General features: G+C 41.1%; 1 protein-coding gene across 3 annotated transcripts in view; it reads left to right on the top strand.

Annotated features, from left to right (window-relative positions):
- Shrm (shroom) overlaps nt 1-20,534 on the top strand; it is a 510,449-nt gene that overhangs the window by 376,518 nt on the left and 113,397 nt on the right. For all 3 annotated transcript variants that reach the window (XM_083126364.1, XM_083126365.1, XM_083126366.1), the window contains 2 exons: nt 1,038-2,877; nt 13,189-13,253. In XM_083126364.1, coding sequence (XP_082982490.1) covers nt 1,038-2,877; nt 13,189-13,253 — 1,905 coding nt within the window. The remainder of the gene's footprint in view (nt 1-1,037; nt 2,878-13,188; nt 13,254-20,534) is intronic.

The raw sequence follows: 20,534 nt of genomic DNA, 5'->3' as shown, positions 1-20,534 counted from the left end.
CACTGACCTCTGACATCTTCGAACTGTTAATATTTTATAAACTTAAAAAGATGCCTTTTTCGTTGGCTTGGTGGTGTTTGGGTCTTGGATACAATAATGCAGTTTCTGTGGTTCGTTTGATCTAACATGTCCTGCCAATTCTTTCGTCCAGGAAGATCTTGGGATGTTAAGATTATTTAAAAAAAATTTGCATCCTCTATAAACGGATTCAATTGTCAACATTTCGAAAACAGAAATGTTCACAAGTTCTCCTAGGTGATCCATGTAATGTTCCGGTCTTTTTTACGTTCATTTTTCTTAACAGTACAGTGCTATGTCACCAGCAAGGAATTCTTTTGTTGCAACACACTGGTAACAAGACACTGACTCGTACACACAACAGCAAAAATAATAGTAGGCGAATTGTCTATCACCGTGTTCCTTCAGTTTGTTTTCCACATTGTGGTGATCCTGAGTTGAGAGAAAAAACGTTATAAAGCAGATCACTCAATCTTCTTCGCATTAACAGAATTCCATTCCTTAAAAAACAGAATGTAGAATAGTGATGAACAATTTGCCTATTATCTTTGCCGTTGGTTGTACACGAACATTCTCCTGGTTGCTCCTACCGTTAATAAACAACTGCTCGTCGGTATTTTTAGAAACCACCATACGCTTCGCAAGGAAGAAATTCTTTAAGCGGAAAGTGCCGTGTTATTTTAACAGTAACTCAGTCACTAGTAATAGTTTATGAACACTGTTTTTTTTCCCTGGAGTATTTCTTCTTAGAAATATCTGTTCTTGTTCCTACCTCGATGAGTTGGAGAAAAGATTCGTGTTGATTAATCACCATACCAATTATATAAAGGACCAAAATTGATCAGACATTACAAATACCTAGTTGGAAATACCCAAAGAGAAGAATTGTATTTGGTTTGAAAATCACAAAGTAGCACAAACAGATTTCAACTTGTCCACATGCTTTTATGTGTTTTTTTGTCTATTTTTAATCAGCTTAAATGCTTCTGTTCCTGATGATGAATATTTTGTTCTTTCAGGCAAGAGGAAGTGACGTCACATGGCGTGGAAGGTCCAAGGTGCTCGGAGGCCAGTGTGGTAACGCCGTTCCAGCCGATGGGAGTCCATCAAGATGTCCGAACCATAATGAGCGCAAAATCGACTCCTAATTTGGGCCATGAGCCGGAGGACCCCCTTGGTTCCCGGAAGTCTTCCATCTACTCCTACTTGCACAACAAATCGGGGCTTAACTTTGCGCCTGTGGTTGGGGGACATCCTTACTGGGAGAGGCAGGATAGCGGGGGAGAGGAGTACGCGGCTCACGTGCGTTCGTCCTCGTATTTGGTTCTGGGCCACCAGGGACATTCGAGATCGGAAGGTGGTTCCCCACCCTTGCCCCCCGTTAGGGATGTTTCCAGTCTGAAGTATGTGAAGTACGGGCCGGGTCATGAGAAATTTCCTAGCTGGCCCGTACCAGCGGGGGCTGACACTCCTGCTGGACTCAAGTCGTCCGGTGGTGGGAGTCACAGGTCGAAATCGTGGACGGAGCAGACCAACTACCCCAAGGAGAAGGCGACGGCGTACACACGTCCGTACATGAAGAGACCGAATCCTGCTTTCACTCAACAACTGAAGACTGTGCTAGAGAAGTGCGAGAAGATACCGCCAGAGGCTTTCGAGTCGAAGTTTTCCGACGACGACAGTCTTTTGTCGCAGCCAAAGACGTACCTTCCGCGGCTAGATCGAGAAGGGAAGAGTATCGGAGATCAGGATTACATGGTGCCTTCGCCTCCCGAACGGGACATGTCCAAACCCCAGCTCACTCAAGCCGATCTTGAGGAATACGCACGGACTTTCGACGAGAACCTTCAACCCTATGCTCACTCCGAAGGTTACCACAGTTACGTATCTAGTGATTCCTTAACCACGACGCCCTTCCTGGACAGGCTCCGGAGGGACAGCGAGTCGGGACAATTGTGGGTCGGGGCGGACGAACCCGAGAGGGACCGTCCGGGCAGGGAGAGTGTCGCCACAGTGGGTACGACAAGTTCCAGCAGCGCTAGCTCGAGCGAGACTTTGAAGTGGCACGGGTCGATGAGTGACGTCAGCGTCGCTAGCGGCCCCGCGAGAAAGACTGAGCAACTAATCGCGCACAGCGCGCGAGTTCAAACTCCTCAGCGTCACCATTCCGAGAGTGTCCTGTACCTCGGTTCGAGACCGAGCCGCGGTTGGCAGGAGCGTGTTCATCACAACAACCAGCTTAACAACAAACTCAAGATGTTCCCCGTGAGTACGTACACGGTTCAACCGTGCGGGCAGGAACCTTCTCCTAAATCTCCTCCCGTTCAGACGATGTCCGTGGCAGAGAGGATTCACGAACTGGAGAGACAGCAGGCCAGGACGAAGCAGGACAAGGACTTGGGAGGATGGAGGGGACAGGATAAGAAGATGAGCTCCAGTCAAGAGACCCTGAGGGGTTATGTGGAAATGGACAATCGATACCAGCAACAGCAGCCCGCGGACCTATCCTACACGTACCTAGACCCGGACAAGAGGCACAAGGTGTCCGACCCAACTTTGAAAGCGATCCAAAAGAAAGCATTACTGTCCTACTACGAGCGTCACGCAGGTTCAGGAAGGGGCGTTGCAAGATTAGGCCGCGTGCCTGATGAAGGCTCGCACCCAGATCAGGAGCAAAGTGGAGTCTGGAAGTCGGAACCTCAGCTCGCTCACCAGGCACGGCTCTCCTCCGACAGAGTGCACGACGATCACGCTTCCTCGGCGTCCACCTCCAGAAGATCTTCATCTGCTTCCGACTACGTCATCAGCCCCGTGAGGGAACGACCACCTTTCAGCATCTGGAGGGAAACATCGAATGAGGTGAGTTCACAGCTAATTTCATATCGTTGTGTAAGGCTAGAGTAAATCAATGTCAGGTCAGAGGAAAAAACAATTGAGTGATACTGAATCGAGTCAAATGAACAGTGAATTTGGAATTTGGGCTAGAAACGTTACAAAACCCCCCTCTTCTATGATTATTTTTGCCCATTATCTAGAATTCCATTTACTGTTTTGTAAAGAAAAAGAATCGTTAAGCATATCAGTACAATCAATCCATGAAGTTAAGAGAAATCAAATAAGTAAGACCTTTAATTTCCACCACAAAGGTTTGAGATCCTAGAACGTTGAGCACACCCATTGACACAACAGTTCATAGGCGTTGTAATGCACCAATTGTATCGTCCATACAGGTCTTGAAATTTAAGAAGTAAGGTATTGTAATGCTTCTTTATAATATTCTCGTAGTAAATTAACATAAACATTTCATCATATAGGAACTGACAGAGCACTAATATAACAAAGCATAGAATGATTTCATAATCAATTTTACGTCTTGAATACAATTTTGATATCCTAAGATATTAGAACCTACTATTTGGTGGTGCATGTGTAAACCATTGGAATTGAAAAGTATTGATTCTAGTTTATTGTGTGTGTGCTAAGAAAGAGTAAAAAAAAAGAAGGTTTCCATAGCTGAACAGTCTTCCAGTATCGCAGGTACATTACATAATGTGGAGCACAGTGCAAACTTTCCTCAGTTTAATTCGACTTAATTCCAGTGCGTAGCTTTTATCTTCTTTGTTGATGCTCGTACGTGCGACGATAGCCAGGAACTGTGCAAACACATGCTTAACTTGTTTGCCGAACGTGTCTTAAGTTGAAGCGGTGAATCTTGATTTACTTGATACAAGAGGGGAGATGTTCTTGCTTTGTATCAGAAAGCATTATTGTGCCCTGTGTGCATACAATTCATAATACAGTCCCTGTGGATGTATAGAATTCTACTTTGCTCAGTTTGCCAGTCATTGAATTGGATTGATTTGGCGTTGTAAGTCCACTTTATGCACAGTAAGGCTAATCCGGACTGGACCTACAGTTTAAAGGGGGATCCGAACCACTATGTGCATCCACCGGGAATTTAACCCGGGACCCCTTGATTACAAGGCGACGACGCTGCGCCATCACGGAGGCCTCACCAGTCATTGAAGTCTGCCACACAAACAATTCGTTATCTCGAGAAGCGCGCCGTTTGTTTGACACGTATCAGTTTTCCATTTACCATTCTTGTCAGTTATGGGTAGAGCCCGGAAGTTCAGGCATTTATTTTCGTTAAAATAGGCAAAATAAACCGAAAAAAGACACATTTAGAAGTCGCTTACTTTTATCTATAATTTCTGGCAAAATGTTAAAATCTAAATTGGGAAGAGCATTTCAATTTTCTCCGTCTTGATTGCACATAACTACAAGGTGCTTTTTAAGTTCTCAACATTCATTGATAGTCGTCTGTCAGATGGAATGTTTTTCATAATAGAAAATGATCTTTCTACTTCGACAGAAGTTATTGGAGCATACATATAACAAGCTAATGTAGCTGGACTCATTTTGGTAACAGCATTTTCACCTTTTAGAATATCACAAATTGTTTTCAATTGTTTCAAGTCCTCATTTGCACTCACTACCCGTTAGCACTTTTCCGCAACAGCTCACCCCTTTTCTCCTGGCACTTCCATCATCTGCTGCATAGATTCCTCGAAGATTTTCATGGATGCTATAATTGTAATTGTCTCTGGCAATGCACCATAATGTGCAAAAGTAAACTTGAATAGCACAGGAGTTTTTTTCATTTCACGAATTGAAGCCGCTTCATTTTCTCGAAGAGCATCGATCACCTCTGATTTTATGAAGGTTGTTAGCATAATATATAGCTGCTGATATCCAGGTTCCCCATCTCGTCAAGACTGGTTGCTGAGGTAAACTAAGCTCAATCACAACTTCCTGAAATTTTCGGGTTTCTAGGGGGAGATTTCAGAAATATTTTCTTTGTGTTCGAAATCAACCTGTCCACTTCAGCAGTCAATCATGCACAAGAAATGTTAACCGAAAGGCAATATCCTGTCTCAGCATGAAATACTTTTTTCTCACACTTTTCTCCTTCAGCAATGTTGAAACATGCGTGAGTTCAATATTACTTAAATAAGGCGAAAATTATTCACACAATAAACGGAAGAAAAATAAATGCCAACAACGTTTTTTGGGAGAAAAATAATTTATATACACATTTTTTTTTTAAAAAAAATGGTCAAATTTCATTTTATTGAAAAAGGCAAAAAAAGGCATTATAATTAAAAATAGGCAGTGGTGTCCCAAATAGGCAAAATAGGCAAAATGAAAAGGCTTCCAAAACATTCGAAACGTATATCCGGAAAAAATTTATCAATATATGCAGTAGATAAAAAGAGGCATTTTACCAAACTTCCGGGCTCTAGTTATGGTATTTTCAGGGAAATTCCCTCAAAAGTTAGGAAGATGCATACATAAATGGCTAGGATATCGATTGATTTAGTGGGATTATTTAACGTCGATTTTCTTCCACTTCTTACTAATCTTTACAATGAGGATGAGTGATGATATGATGAAGGGTGCAACGACCCCAAATTATTTATTATTTCTTTCTTTAATTTATGTATATGTTAGTTTAATCCAATGTCATTCGTTCATTATATAACACGGGCCTGTATGGTCAAAGAAGATTTCTAGTGTTGTCACACGTTTAGGTATGATAATTTTCTGCGCGAGGTTGGCAACTCCACTAAAATAAGCGGGTTGGTAACGATGGGAAAGATAGGATTATTACAGTAAGAAGAAAGAAAAATGATATGAGAGTAAGTCTAAGTTTGTAAGACTTATTGGTGAGTAATATTGTGATTATTTACTGTTTTCTAATCTGCTGAAAATAGCAGCTCGAATGTAAATGAAGGATTCGCCTTTGCAAGGCATATGCATTGGAATATTCTTACTGGAAGTGTGCTTTAAACGTGCTGAGTCACCACAAGTGCTAACTAGTTTCCAGTTAAGTACATTACGATTAATAATTATTAAATATAGTAACTGAGACTTGAACCCAGCAAGCCCTGCGTGTAGAAGAGTTTTCGGTAAATTTCTCGTAAGGGACAGACGGCTGAAATTTGCTAGTTCATTTAATTTAAATATTCGTACTTACGTATTCTGCATTGAGAAACTTTGCTGAAGGTGGCATTTCGCTTATTTCATGGAAATAATCTCTATTTGCGACATATCGAGTAAGTTTTCTTCGTTTCTTTTTACCTTCGGTAACACACAAAATGGCGGTCACAGTTTCACTACCGTACTCGACATGCAGTGTTTCCACATCACTGCACCCAAAAAATACCTACGTAGCCCCACAAACCATTGACGCATAGCCCCACAAACCATTGACGCATAGCCCCACGAACCATTCACGCATAGCCCCACGAACCATTTCCAGTAAGGTTAGGTTAGGTAGGGTCACGTATAGGTTACAATAGTTAAAAATTGGTTTAGGAAAAAACATGCGTAGCCCCACACACCATTCTCGCATAGCCCCACAAACCATTTGCGGAAACGTACTTTCTTCAGTTACAAAAACACATATTTGGAAACACTAACCGGGAATACGTCATCACACACAGGCTACATTCACCTGGAAGTAAATGGATGCAAGAGCTTTCGTGCATCGGTCACACATTTATATCGAAAAATAGATGATTTACCGGCAAAATTCAATGAACGATGCGAGAAAATTATGCCCCAAAATTCCACAAGTATATAGAAACTGCATTCGGTAAGTAATTTATCCTGTAAATTTGAAGAAATCCGTCTGTCCGATACGAGAAATTTACAGAGTTTTCATACTCCTATCCGGAGATGTACCAAGGGCCACTCACAAACAACACTCATGCCTAGTCCTGGATTTCAACCTGGAACCCCCTGCCATCGTAGCGCGCTGAGCTTACCACTCCGCCACGGAGTGCTATAGAAGAAATGGTTTAGCATAGAATATTAGTTATATCTCCCCCATCTTTTATTGTTGTTTTTGTAAGAAGGGAGAAGACTCGATCACCGAAATCACAGATTGCAGACCTGGGCATGAGTATTGTTTGGGATTGCCTCTTCATTACATGGGCGTCGCCAGAAATTTTCCTAGGGGGCGGGGTCGAATCGAAGATGTCGAGGACACCCCCCTCCCCTCAAAAATATTGTGATTCAGACCAGTAGCATATGCAAAAGTTTGTCAAAGAGGGTTCATTTTTAAAATTCCTGCATTATCGGTATTTTAAATTTAATTGTTATTTTTATTACTACCACTACTAGTAGCAGTAGCAGTTCTAGTTTAGTTATTTTAGCATCCAATAAGTTTTTATTATATGAATAATATAGTACTTGTTACATCCAAGATTACATAATAGTTACTTCTAACATTTGTAGCAGCAGCAAACGCAGTAGCATAAGAAGCTTCAAAACGTGTGAAAGTTACAAATTAACAGAGTTTCAGTGTTGCAAATTATGAAAGTTTCATACCAAATTCGAAACAATTAAAAACATTGCTTAGCCAGGCATTATTCAAAGTATTGTCCATCGCTGGCCACTACTTTCTCCCATCTTTCGGGCAGCGTACGAATGCCGCGTCTAAAAAATTGTTCATCTTTGGAGGCGATCCACTTTTTGACTTCTTCATAAGATCGGAAGTGTTGGTCAGCCAGTTCATGAGCCATTGATCTAAACAGGTGATAATCAGAGGGAGCGATGTCCGGAGAATAAGGCGGGTGGGGTAGGACGTCCCATCTTAATGTTTCCAAGTACGTTTTCACCACTTTGGCAACGTGGGGTCGTGCGTTGTCATGCTGAATCATACCCATGGTTTTTAGACGTTTTGAAATGGCTTGCTGTGCCACTCCAAATGATCGTGCCAATTCTTCTTGAGTTTGACGCGAGTCTTCACTCAGCAATGTCTCCAATTCTGCATCTTCGAAAACTTTGTCTTCCACCACTAAGCCGGTTTTCGACGTTAAAGTCACCGTTCTTGAAGCGTTGAAACCACTCACGACAGGTTCTCTCACTTATAGCGTCCTCACCATACGTAGTGGAGAGCATTCGATGAGCCTCAGCCGCAGTTTTCTTCATATTGAAACAAAAAAGTAGAACCTCCCGCAAATGGCGAGAATTTGGCTCGTACACTGACATTTTCAATCGCGAACAACTTCACGATGCACACACCACTCGACTAATGTTTGAATGGGGTTACCTTGACAGAGGTCCAAGCTAACTGCGTGACGTCTGGGATCTGCTTCTTTCGACCGCTACTACCTGTTGTTGCCACCTGTCGGAAAACGGCGGAAGCAAAGTTGTACACCTTGTACATACCTAATACACCTCGATATGTGCACCATTAGTGGCGCGACAGACATCTAATCTGTATTCCACTTCTCTCCAAGTGTTTTGCAGCATTGCAGGCATAACATTAGCGATAGCTGCACGAATGCGATGGTGTAGATCTGATAGACCACGAACTGGTGTCTGGTACACTTGATTCTATTAAACCCCCACAGAAAAAAATCAAGTGGCGTAATGTCTGGGCTTCTAGGGGGCCAAGCAATCCATGGACTACCTCTCCCAATCCAGCGATCTGGGAACTCATGATCCAAGAAATCCCTCACAATGTTTGCAAAATGGCATGGTGCGCCATCTTGTTGAAAGATCACTTCACGAGGAAGTTGTGGCACAACATACAGCTCCAACATGTCGATGTACGTTCTTGCATTAACTGTAGGCTCCGCGAAGAAGAATGGGCCTATAACCCTGTCCTTCAACAATCCACACCACACGGTCACTTTCGGAGATTCACGTTCCCACTCCATCACTACGTGGGGGTTCTCACTTCCCCATATGCGGCAATTGTGCGTGTTTACCTTGCCGGAAGTGTGAAATGTAGCCTCGTCCGAGAAACAGATGAAATCGAGGAATGCCTCGTTTTCATCAATTTTTGCCAGAATTGTCTCCGCGAAGTTCTTCCGTCGTGGCCTGTCCTCGGGCTTGATTTTGTGACAAAGCTGCATTTTGTACGCCCGTAGGCGCAACCTTTATGGACGACATTGTATACTGTCGAACGAGGTAACTGTAACTGCCTACTTGCTTGTCGGATTGACTTACGAGGGCTCTGCTGGAAGGACGCTCGGATTAATTCAACAGTAGCCTCTGGAACTGCGTGCTTTTCATGGCGGCCCGACATCGAAAGCAAACTTCCAGTTTCCCGAAGCTGCTTGTCCCACTTCTTGATTAAAATGGAACTGGGAACATCGTCGGGTGGTCGCAGCCCATATTCACGCCGAAAACGACGTTGTACCAGTGTAACAGACTTTAGTTCCGCGAGAGAAAGCACACAGAACACCTTCTGCTGTGGAGTCCAAATGGCTACTGACGCGCGCGTTTACGTGAACAAAGCAGTTACGTGCAGTTACGCGCATGCGCACGCGGTACCACGCGTACGTAAAAAACATTTTGAGTTAACATACTTGTAGAAGCAAACCGCCAATAAATATCTCAATTACTTCTCAAGTTATTAATTTTTCTTTTATTGTACTTTTAAGCCGGACACCCTGTATATTGAATGGAGAGAATTTTATCTCACTGCCCGAAGCGACAAGCAACACTAATTTATTCCTGAAACTAACCTTCAGGAATAAATACAACCTTTTATACCGGAGTGAAAACCATCGCTCGTTGTGGAGAGAGATAATTGTCTTCTTCAGGTGTGCTACTCGTGGTTGTACTTGTATCACCTGTCACTTTCGTGTGAAACCCCATGGCACTTGTCGCTTACGTTTGAAGGCCGCTATCTAAGCTTTCAAAAATTCAGTACAATGTTTTTATTGTAAGTTAGACAGTGGTCCTATTGACGATTCCCTATTGACCAAAACTATGTTACCAATACACTTTGAGAACTTTTTGTCACTTAGGCATTTACCAAAACCGAGAAGTCTGTAAATTGTAACTCAATACAAAACCTTAATAGTGATCGACATATCCGATAACGTGTTTTGTGTTTTTCTATTATTATAATTTAAATAGCTAAATGCTGTTGTTGCAAAGAATAAATTAATATTGACTTCAAAATTAAGCAAGCCTGGGTGGGTGAATCGTTCGAATGATAAATGATATATAGGGTGCTTCAGTAAAAGCATGCAAATAAGAAGTAGGAAATAAGACGATCAGTTGCAGGTATGGAATCTAGAGTCGAAGGAACAAGCATAGCGAGATATGGGCTGAGAGATGTGGAGCTCTGGCGCGTACCGCTGTTCATAGGAACGACAAAGAAGGGAGATGTAAAGAAAGGTAGTAACACTGCTGAGGTACACTCTCCTCAATTAGTACTCCGGCATAAAAAGAGCATTGAAAGAGAGAAAATATCAAACACTTTCCATCTCCACTCTCTCTACAGAAACGAGCTATTTTCAAAAGTACTAACTAATAGCAGGTATATTAAACCAGGTTTAGGAAATATTAGGCGCATCCAGAAGTATGTTCCGTGCACAAAAAGGAAACACTATTTCATTCAATGATTTATTGCCACAGATACAGCCCTTGTCGAGTTACTTGTCAACATAATTCCCGCCGGAATCCAGGCACTTGTCATAGCGTGGGACCAACTTCTGTATACCTGCGTCGTACAAGTCCGTCGCCTGGGCGCCGAACCACTGTGTGACAGCCGTCTGAACCTCTTCGTCGGTGTAAAAATGTTGACCGGACAGGAACGTTTTCAGATGCAAGAACAGGTGGTAATCACTGGGAGCGAGATCCGGGCTGTACGATGGATGATCGAACACCTCCCAACCGAACCTGTCCGGAAGGGCTTCAGTGCGCCTAGCCATATGCGACTTCGCATTGTCGTGCACCAAGATCACCCCGGCACTGAGCTTACCGCGTCGCTTATTCTGAATGTCTCGTCGCAATGTTCACAGTGTTTCACAGTAACGGTTAGCGTTCACAGTGTCACCTCTGGGCAGAAACTCGATGATCAGAATGCCTTGTCTGTCCCAGAACACCGTGCACATCACTTTTCGCGCCGACACAGTCTTTGTGAACTTCGTCCTGCATGGAGATCCACTGATACGCCATTTAATGGACTGCTGCTTGCTTTCTGGGGTGCTGTATGCAACCCACGTTTCATCCCCTGTGATGATACAGTTGAGAAAATAGTCATCATCATGGTAACGCTGCAGAAATGTCAGCGCCGTGCCCATGCGTTTTCCTTTGTGTTCGGGCGTCAGTTGCTTCGGCACCCACCGGGGACACAATTTCCGGAACAAGAGGCGTTTGATAACAATGTCGTGCAACAACGACCGAGAAATCTGCGGGAAATGGCTGCTGAGTTCCGTGATCGTGACGCGACGATCCTCCTATATGCGCTGCTGCACCTGCTCCACAAGCTCGTCCATAACGGCCGATTGCCGCCCACTGCGCTCGTCGTCATACACATTTTGCCGGCCTTCAGTAAATGTCCTGCACCAACGACGCACCACTTCCTCATGACGTCTGACCCATACACCTGGCACAGCTGACAATGAATTTCGAACGGATGTATGTTTTGTGCGTTCAATAACTTGATCACCGAACGAACCTCGCACGCGGCGGGAGATAGAATAGGAGCAGCCATGTTTCATCGCTGCCGCGACGCTACTGAGGACTTTCTGGAGGCGTCTTCTAGGACATTCACTAGCCAGGGCATGTGCCTCTCACGCATGCGCAAAACCGGTTTCAATACGCATGGCCTGCCACCTGTGGGCGAGTGGGAATTTTACTTTCTGGATGCGTCTAATTGTAGTTAAAATTTTCAATCATTACAGTAGGACTCAATAGCATTGGAATCTAAGGATTCCATTAGAATTCAACATTGCAAAAGCCAAATATAATTTAAGTAGTGAACCTTAAAGATTCCTCCAAAGCATAGAATACCTCATAAACAGTATTCGCTCAACACATTCTAATTTCTTATATTCTACTCTCAAATTCTTACAATATTTTTTTCCTCCTAAATATTATATTATATCTAATATATGTCATATTCCAAATTTCTTGGATTCTAAATATTATATTTATTTTATTATCTTATATGTAATCACAATATTTTATTATACTCTATTGTTATGTTTTATATTCTTTATTAATAATCTTAAAAATAAACCCACGTCATATAAGAATTAGTTTTCCAATTACATCCTTGTTTAATATTAGGTACTAAAGACAACATACAAACATTAGTAGGTGAAGGAGGTGCCCCAAAAGGGTGCACGGGACGGAGGTCGCTCTTAAAATAATAATAATAATAATAAAATCCAGCAGTTTGTTTCTTTATACAGCATATTTGCAGAAGATACAATTCATCATACAAGTGTATCAATATACGCTGTATAAAACACAACTTATTACTAACTTCGTTGACCCTGTACAATACACTGAGTAGCAACCTTTATTGACATTCATTTACACGCATGAGTTACATGGTTGTACACTCCTGTTCAGATAAAGTACACTTCTGTTCACATAAAGTGGCACACTTACAGGGTTGAACAGTTCAGAAATTCCATTCTGTGTGATTTTTATTATTCTTTTAATGGCTCACTTACGAATAGAAGAAGCTCACCTGAAATTTACTAATAGCAATATGTACTGCAAGGGCTGGACCCTCCGTTGTGTCGTACTTGTAATGTTATTTTAAGCATCCGACACATTCTCGTTGAATGTGTCGATCTTGCTTACCTCCGGCAGACTTTTAACCTTTCCGGCTGTTTGTCATCCCTCTTGGGTGATGACAGCAATATTTTATCACATGTTTTTAGTTTTTTGCGAAGAGCTGGACTCTTCCACCGTCTGTAAGGAGGTTTTTAGTTTATTCTGACTTTTTAATGTGTTGTGTTTGTCTCGTGCAGGTCTTTTTACAACCTTGCACTTTTAAGTTTTTCTTAAGGGGCAATCTACACCCCTTTTTTTAAATCTCAGTCAGAATTTTAGATAAGGGGACATTTCCCCGTATACACAGAAGGGTGCGAAATGGCCTCAAGTGCCGACGCACCCATAAATTTTAACTCAATCAATCAATCAATATTAATGGAAAATTAACATCTCATTTTGTTATGTATAATTTCAAAAAATATTAGTATTTAATGAAAATAGCGTTTGAATATTTTTGCAAACGTGCAAAGCAAATACATTTTATGGTGTTACATGCAGATTTTAGTGCACTGTATTGCACCTTGCAAACGTTCAGAATTTAATTAATGTATTTTATCTTCGTAGATGACGGGACGAGAACTAGTGAATTCTGAGTCAGCAGTTAGAGATGGACCTCGACACGAGCACAGGTAAGAGACACTGATTTTCATAAACCTGTATTTATATTAATGATAATAGTCTTTCTCTGCCACTTTCAATTTTTCTGGCATTGTGTTTCGATGTATGGCAAATCAACTTTTAATTGGTGGAGATCGTATTGGAAGGCCAGGTGGAATCTTGTGTTGGTCATTGTTAGAATTATTATAGGAGTGATTTTTTGTAGGGCAAGATGATGTTATGATGTCTGGCTTATTATATGCCCAATTGTGTGTGTGTGTGTGTTTATTGGTTGTAGCTGTACAGCTCATAATGTAAGGTCCTAGAACTTTTGTGTACAGTCACCGGCAAAAATTGGACATCTAGATCCTGAAATGCTCGCTTCCCTGCAAGGCGTCATGTGTGTTGTCTAACTTTACGGCGATAAGTGGATTTTAATAGCAAACTTTCAGTGGCAAGTTCTACCTCCATCATAGACTTAGCCAACACATTTTTGCAGGGAGTGTTTCAATATCTAGGTGTCCAATTTTTATTGCCGTTGACTGTACGTTGAATTATATGCCTCTGTCACATGCATTTTATTCTTACGCGCAAGATTTCTGCGCAGTTGCTATTCGAACAACCAATAGTATTTCTCAAAAGCCAAGTGTTCTTGTGTACATTGACTTCATTCTTACAGTTTAATCTTGGGCAAATCATTTACAAATAATAAGAACGAGGCAGTTCTAAATTGAAACCTTGGTGCACTCCAGATCAGTGTTGCCACATGAAGGGAAATTTCCCTTTTGCAGGGAAATTCGGACCGAAATTTTATCCAAAAGGGAAAAGGGAATTTCGATTAAAAATACCATGATTTCAGAAAAATTTTAAGACATCTGTCTACATTATTACAGTATATGTTAAGTTCCAATTTCATATCCACATCCTGACCAGGATCCAAACCTGTGACATCTGGTCAGGAGCGATGAAAGTGACATGTATGTGAAAAATTTAACATTTTTTATTCACACGGACATGGACCAACGGAAATCCTACTACTACTGCTTCCACCACCACTAATAATAATAATAACAGCTACTGTTACTACTACTAATACTTATTATTATTATTGTATGATTTGCTTAGGTGAAGGGAAAAATTTGTTCAAGAAGGGAAATTTGGCCCCTTGGAAAGGGAAATTATGCTCTCATCTTGTGGCAACACTGCTCCAGATGACACCTTCCTTTCGTTAGATGAAAAACCATTCAACACAACAGTTTACGTACGGTTTGATACATAACAAGTTAACAATTCTAATAGCTGACCCGATACTCCAACTGATTGTAGCCTTTGAATAAGCATAATATTGATTCAATTTGTCAAATGCTTTACCCATATCCGTGTAAATAACGTCCATTTGTTGTGTGGTATTGAAGCTATCTGCAATAACGTGAGAGGATAGATACCAGTTTCTAGAAAAAAACATCATATCCTTCCACAATTCTATACTTTCTGTATAGAATTGTGGAAGGATATGAGAGTTCATTGGCCCAAGCGGAAGTAAAATAGGAGGATGTTAGGTCAGATCACGGCGATTTCCACTTATGTAAGTTATCAAGTTTAGCGTTAACTTCCTTGTTGGTTATACTAGGATGTGGTATATTGTTAAAGTAAATGCCTTCCTGCTCTATGATAGATTAATCATTGTCAGCAGAAACACAAAAGACAATAAAGAAGTATGAGAAAAAGTTCACATGTTATCTCAGAATGTAAAGGATCTTGTAAGGGGTGGGATAAGTGGAACTCGCGATCCCAGTCGAGGAGCGCTGTTTGTTTGTACAGTTTCAAGTGTGATTGATTGATTTGGTTTATTTGCTTCGCTTTTCTGCCACTTTTGACTAATCGCGGAGATGAGGATCAATGATGATATGATGAAATTGGACACCCATGCCAAGATTCGAACCCGGGACCTGTGCTAACCACTCCTTCACGGAAGCCCGCTTGAAGTGGGATCCGTACCATTACGTGCCCCATTGGGTATCGAACTAGGGACCCCTTGATTACATGGCGACTACGCAATCGCTGACTAGAGTATAAAATAGAAAGTTTCTATTCTTTCTATTAGTCCCTTCGTCGGTTTCATGTTATCAGCCATTGTCTCGATTAGCCAATAGTTACAAAAGTGACGCAAAGTAAGCAAATTAGTAGTAAATATTTTGACGAGGAGAATAGGCTGGAAGTGTACCGATTAGCCTTTCTGTGCATAAAGTTGACATAAAACAACAATTCAGTCAATCAATTGGCTGGAATTAAAACATCAATGCAACGGAGTTACAGCCACTCAAATGGTACACGACATTCACTTATTTTAATTTCAAAACCTGGTGTTCAAACAGCATAATGGTTAAAGTCACGGTGACCTTAGCACATCATCGTGTTTGTCGTGAAATTGTAGCTCATTTCGATGTGTTACGTGACCATCTTTCCATTCAAAAAAATACAGTTGACTCCCAAGATGGCCACATTGTTGGTAACATATCCTGAAAAGTTTTCATTATTTCCTGTATCCTGTATCAGTACGTCTGACTCCTGTTTCCCATCACATCGCGCTACGACGCCAGGGGTCCCGGGTTCGAATCCCGGCCTGGGCATGGATCTTTGTGTCAATTCATCCATTTCATAATGTCATCACTCGTTCCCATCTTTGCAAATTAGCCAAAAGTGGCACAAAAAGCTAAGTAAAATAAGGCAAATCAATCAGTCAATCATTTTTTATATATACAGTAAAACCTCGTTAATCCGGACCCCGGAAAGCCGGACTTCGTTTAATCCGGACAGGCAAAAAAAAAAAAGGAGAATGCAAGGTTTTATGTGGCTAGAAGCACTGCATTGTCGTATTGCTTTACATTTTACTGTACTGTATAGTGTCTTTAGGCCTATGCCCTTTAAATACACTATAATAAACGTGTTCTGTTGCTATAAACGGAGTTTCAATGCACTTTCTACTGTTCTTTTAAGTTATTTAAGTTAATCCGGAATTTTGTTAAAACGGTCAACTTTTCCCCCCATTAGTCCGGATTAACGAGGTTTTACTGTACTGAAGTTCAGCACTTTCACCCTGTATTATCTGATGCTGGGGTATGCATGCAGTGATATTGACGTCATCACACTACGCTACTTGTAATCCCCCACGGCGAGGTAACCCCAAGTAATACAAGTATTTTGATCACTCAATCAGTGGCGTACGCAAGGGGGGGTTACCGGGTTTAACCCCCCCTTGAGCTTTTGAAATATTATGGAAAATGCTGTAGAAAAAGAATAAAAATGGCTAATTTATCACAGTCAAAGAGTATTACTGCGACAGTAATAATAATAATAATAATTATTATTTGAATTATTATTCCCATGCAGCATGAAGAAAAACACAACATTCCAAACACAATCTAAGCGGCCGCAAAGTTCAAGTTTGCAATGTTTTTGCAAAAAGTCGCCCAGTGACTCTTGCGAGAATTGTGAAAATTCCTTGCTTCGTCGCAGTGTGCCGACCTTATTGCAAACGTTCTTTCCGGTACTGATTTCACATCCAATTGTGAACCACCTAGAAATTATAAATGTGTTGGAATGTCTATAAACTTACTTTTCAACGAAAACATGGAATCAGTAGAATTTAGCAACATGTATTCTCGCGCTTCATCATCATCCTGGGTGAGTTCCATGGGTAATTTAAATTTCCCCGTGCATATAGCACCGTGCCATGAAGGCACACGTAGTGGTGTGCCCCACACATTCTCGATCTCGGCAATTTTGCAGGTGATTTGATCAGCACCATGCTACGGCAGCCTTTATCCCCCAGGCTTGCTCTCAGGTACCCATTGATATGAAGATGGGTGCGGAGAGACAGCTGGATAAATTCCAACCAATTCCGGGAATCGATTCGCCCGGATCTCCCACGACGTTGTCAGACTACACCACCGCGGCTCCGTGAATGAGTTTCATATTTTGATTATTTCAATAAATTTAATATATTTGATTGTTTTTATGGATTTTCTTCACACTTAAAATGTCTCACTTATCATATACAAATAACCGTTGACTAGACAATTATTTCGTAACAAAGAAACAAAAAAAATGTAATTTTGTTCTATTGTTTTCATAAATAGCAGCTGCATTAGTAGTAATTAAACTAATTAATTAATTATAAGCATTATTAATCAACTAATTATGATTATAACTAATTAATTAAACTATAATAAAACAATGGTAATGTGAATTTGTAGAAAGTTTTCGAAATAACACCTCCCTTGATGAAATCCTGCGTACGCTACTGCACTCAATACTTCAGTTATGTGTATGTATGCTAGAAATAACCCAAACTTATCATTCCATACTGATTGTACGCTGGAATAAGCGACATCTAGTCGACGAGGGGAAAGTGTTTATCAGCTGCTGGCCTTGCTGTACCTTGTAGCAACTCTATGACTCATTCACGGTTTACGTCAGTCATGTTTACTGTTACCAAACTCTCTCTTTACATATTGCAGTATTTACAATTCAGCCATTGACAAGAGGAGCGCTCCAGCAGGTTGCTTGGTTTCTTTGTAAAGGTCTTGAGTAATATGAGATTGGCTTTCTTTTAACTTTTAAATCAGAATCAATGATATAGCATAGCTTGAAATTTCATGTATCGAGTAAACCGTATGCAAATATTTCAATAACCTTCTTGTTTCTCTTTCCTACAACAATTGGCAAGGGAATATTAAGACCTCTTATATGATCCAACAATGGGTATATTATCATCACCAATGGACATTTTCATACCCGTGCCCCCCTCCCCCCTTTGTTACCGGAGTAAAAGTTAATTTTTAAAGTGCTTCCTAGGAAAGAGAAGGCTCTCTGAATCTGTGCTGCGTGGTTGTATACTTTAAGGATAATGCTGTTTCTCTTGGTGTCCTCTGCACGCCATGAAAGTTTTGTTGGCGCTGTACTTCCCCCTCCCTCCCTCTCCCCGGAAAACGTAAGCATCCTTAAGAACTGAGGAATAATCACGCATTTGTGCAAGATTACTGAATTGTATTTCAGTGGCCCGGAAATTTTTAAATGTTGCGAGACAGTTATAAATTCATGGGGCGTGTAACTCCTTAGATCATTTCGCGATACGCTGAAGCGTTCAGAGATGAAATCGCTTACTGCTTCCTTTTCACTCAACGACATTTTTCGCAGATAGAAGACGGGATGTATTATTCTTACACCCGGATATTGTTTTTCGAAGACTGACACTCCCTTACATAACGGGATTTTGACGAGGCAGACAAAGGACTGCTTTGTTCATGCTGTGCCATCTATTGGCGGTACAATGAAGGAAAAGCGCCAGAGCTTCCACTTTCCGTCGAGAGATGGCAGCACACATTCATTCTCGACCACCTTTCTGTTTTCGCGTTCATTTCGCGCTAATCTTTTTCAAGATCGGGACTGGATGAACAGTTTGCTTTGGGATCCGAACCATTAGGTGCCTCCATCGGGGACCGAACCTGGGACCCTCTATTTCAAGAATGTCAAAAAGTTGATAATATATTACACCTCGTGGTGCTAACTATCTGTCGTGGAGTAATGTTTGTTTGCTAGCTGGTATCCCTCAGCTAACAAAATTTTCGCAAATCACCCCTCCCCCCTGTAATTTTTATTTTAAGCGATGAACTCCATGTCGTTGACGTGTACTCAGAGCGTTCTATGTTTTATACTTAGGCGAATTCTTAGTCTTGAAATCAAAGGTTCCCGGGTTTGAAGCCCGGCCTGGGCATGGATGTTTGCGAGTGTCCATTCATCAATATCATCAGTCATCTCCATCTTCGCAAATTATCCAAAAGTGGCAAAAAAACGAAGTAAAATAAAGCAAATCAATCAATCAAGAGTGGTTGGTTCGGATCTCGCTTGAAACTGTAGGTCCAGTCCAGATTACCCCGTCTGTTTTCATAAAGTCGATTCAAAACGAACTGGTCTTTTGTTTATTGGTAACCTTCCTCTGCCTTTGCAAACTTATTAGCCATTTATTGATAAAAACGCACTTTTGCTTTCAATGATTACAAAGGTTCCTTTTCAATCAATCGTCCTCATGCATAATATGTTATTCTTCTGTCAAAACTCATAGTTTTGTGTGTGTGCTGTGCTCCAAAGCTTTTAATTATAATTTTTAAAAATGCGTTGATATTTGAACGTACAGTTTGTTTGCATCACTACGTAAGATACAGCTGATGGTAATGTGATTGCATTTCAACTCCTACCAATTGGGGAAAATGCCTCACGCATAGAAGCTGTCCTGTTATTGGATGGTTCAAGGTCAATTAATCCCATTTCCATGCCCTGCTTTCCCTGGACTCGGGGTGTTAGACGAAATACATATATGTTGTGTCAAATCGCCACAATATGGTGCTAAGGGTTTTGATCTCGAACACAAAAGGACTGCGACCGGGAGAACTTTATGTTCATTGTTTTGAGATTGTAGAAATTAATACAGAAAAGAACTAAGATAAAAGAAAAAGTATTTTGTAACTGTAATGCGGTGAGCCAGCACTGCTGGCCGTGCTGTACTGGAATGCACGCACATGTTCCTGAATTACCGTATATCAATATTTGACAGGGATGAGAACAGTAATGTATCCACTTTCATTTCAAATGCCTCCATTTATGCTTGTGGCATTAAAACACATTTGTACACCTTCCCAGTTTGAACGTTCGGATATATAACGCGTTGCGGATATTAAGGTCAAACTCGACAAAGATCATGTACATTGAAGACTGTAGGAACTCATGCAATGTCTGGTAGGAGTCTACCTCGCTTCTAATACTCTGAAATTTGCTTTAGAGTAGGACAAACGTTTGGAAAACTGCCGATTTTCGCAATTCGTATTTTGCGAGTTCGCAGAGGCGGAACCACGATTTTTTGTTTTGGGGGGGGGGCAAGTACCAGGATAAACGTACCAATAATAATAATAATAATAATCATGTTATTAATATAACATGATTATGAAGGAATGAATCACTCCCTCCCTTTTTTTGAAAATAAAAATTACGTTTTCGTATAGCAGTTTTTAAGCAGCTATTATATTCCTCATCCAAATGAAATGTAACATGAAAAACGTTTAGAAAATGTTTCAAAGTCTCTTTGACTTTTGTGTCTGCTCATTTGTTTTTTTTTAGATAACAATTAACATTTTTATTGAAAAGTATGTACGAGTTACATTAAGAGGCCAACCTAACAGTTGTATGCCGTCCTCGGTATCCGAACGTGTTGGGTGGTCGATAGTGTTACCCACGAGACGAGACTTTGGCCTGTCTCG

This window comes from Lepisma saccharinum, chromosome 8, assembly GCF_977018435.1.
Source record: "Lepisma saccharinum chromosome 8, izLepSacc3.1, whole genome shotgun sequence".
In the NCBI taxonomy this organism is placed as follows: domain Eukaryota; kingdom Metazoa; phylum Arthropoda; class Insecta; order Zygentoma; family Lepismatidae; genus Lepisma; species Lepisma saccharinum.
Note: the sequence above shows the minus strand (reverse complement) of the source record. Positions and strands in the feature narration are given on the sequence as shown.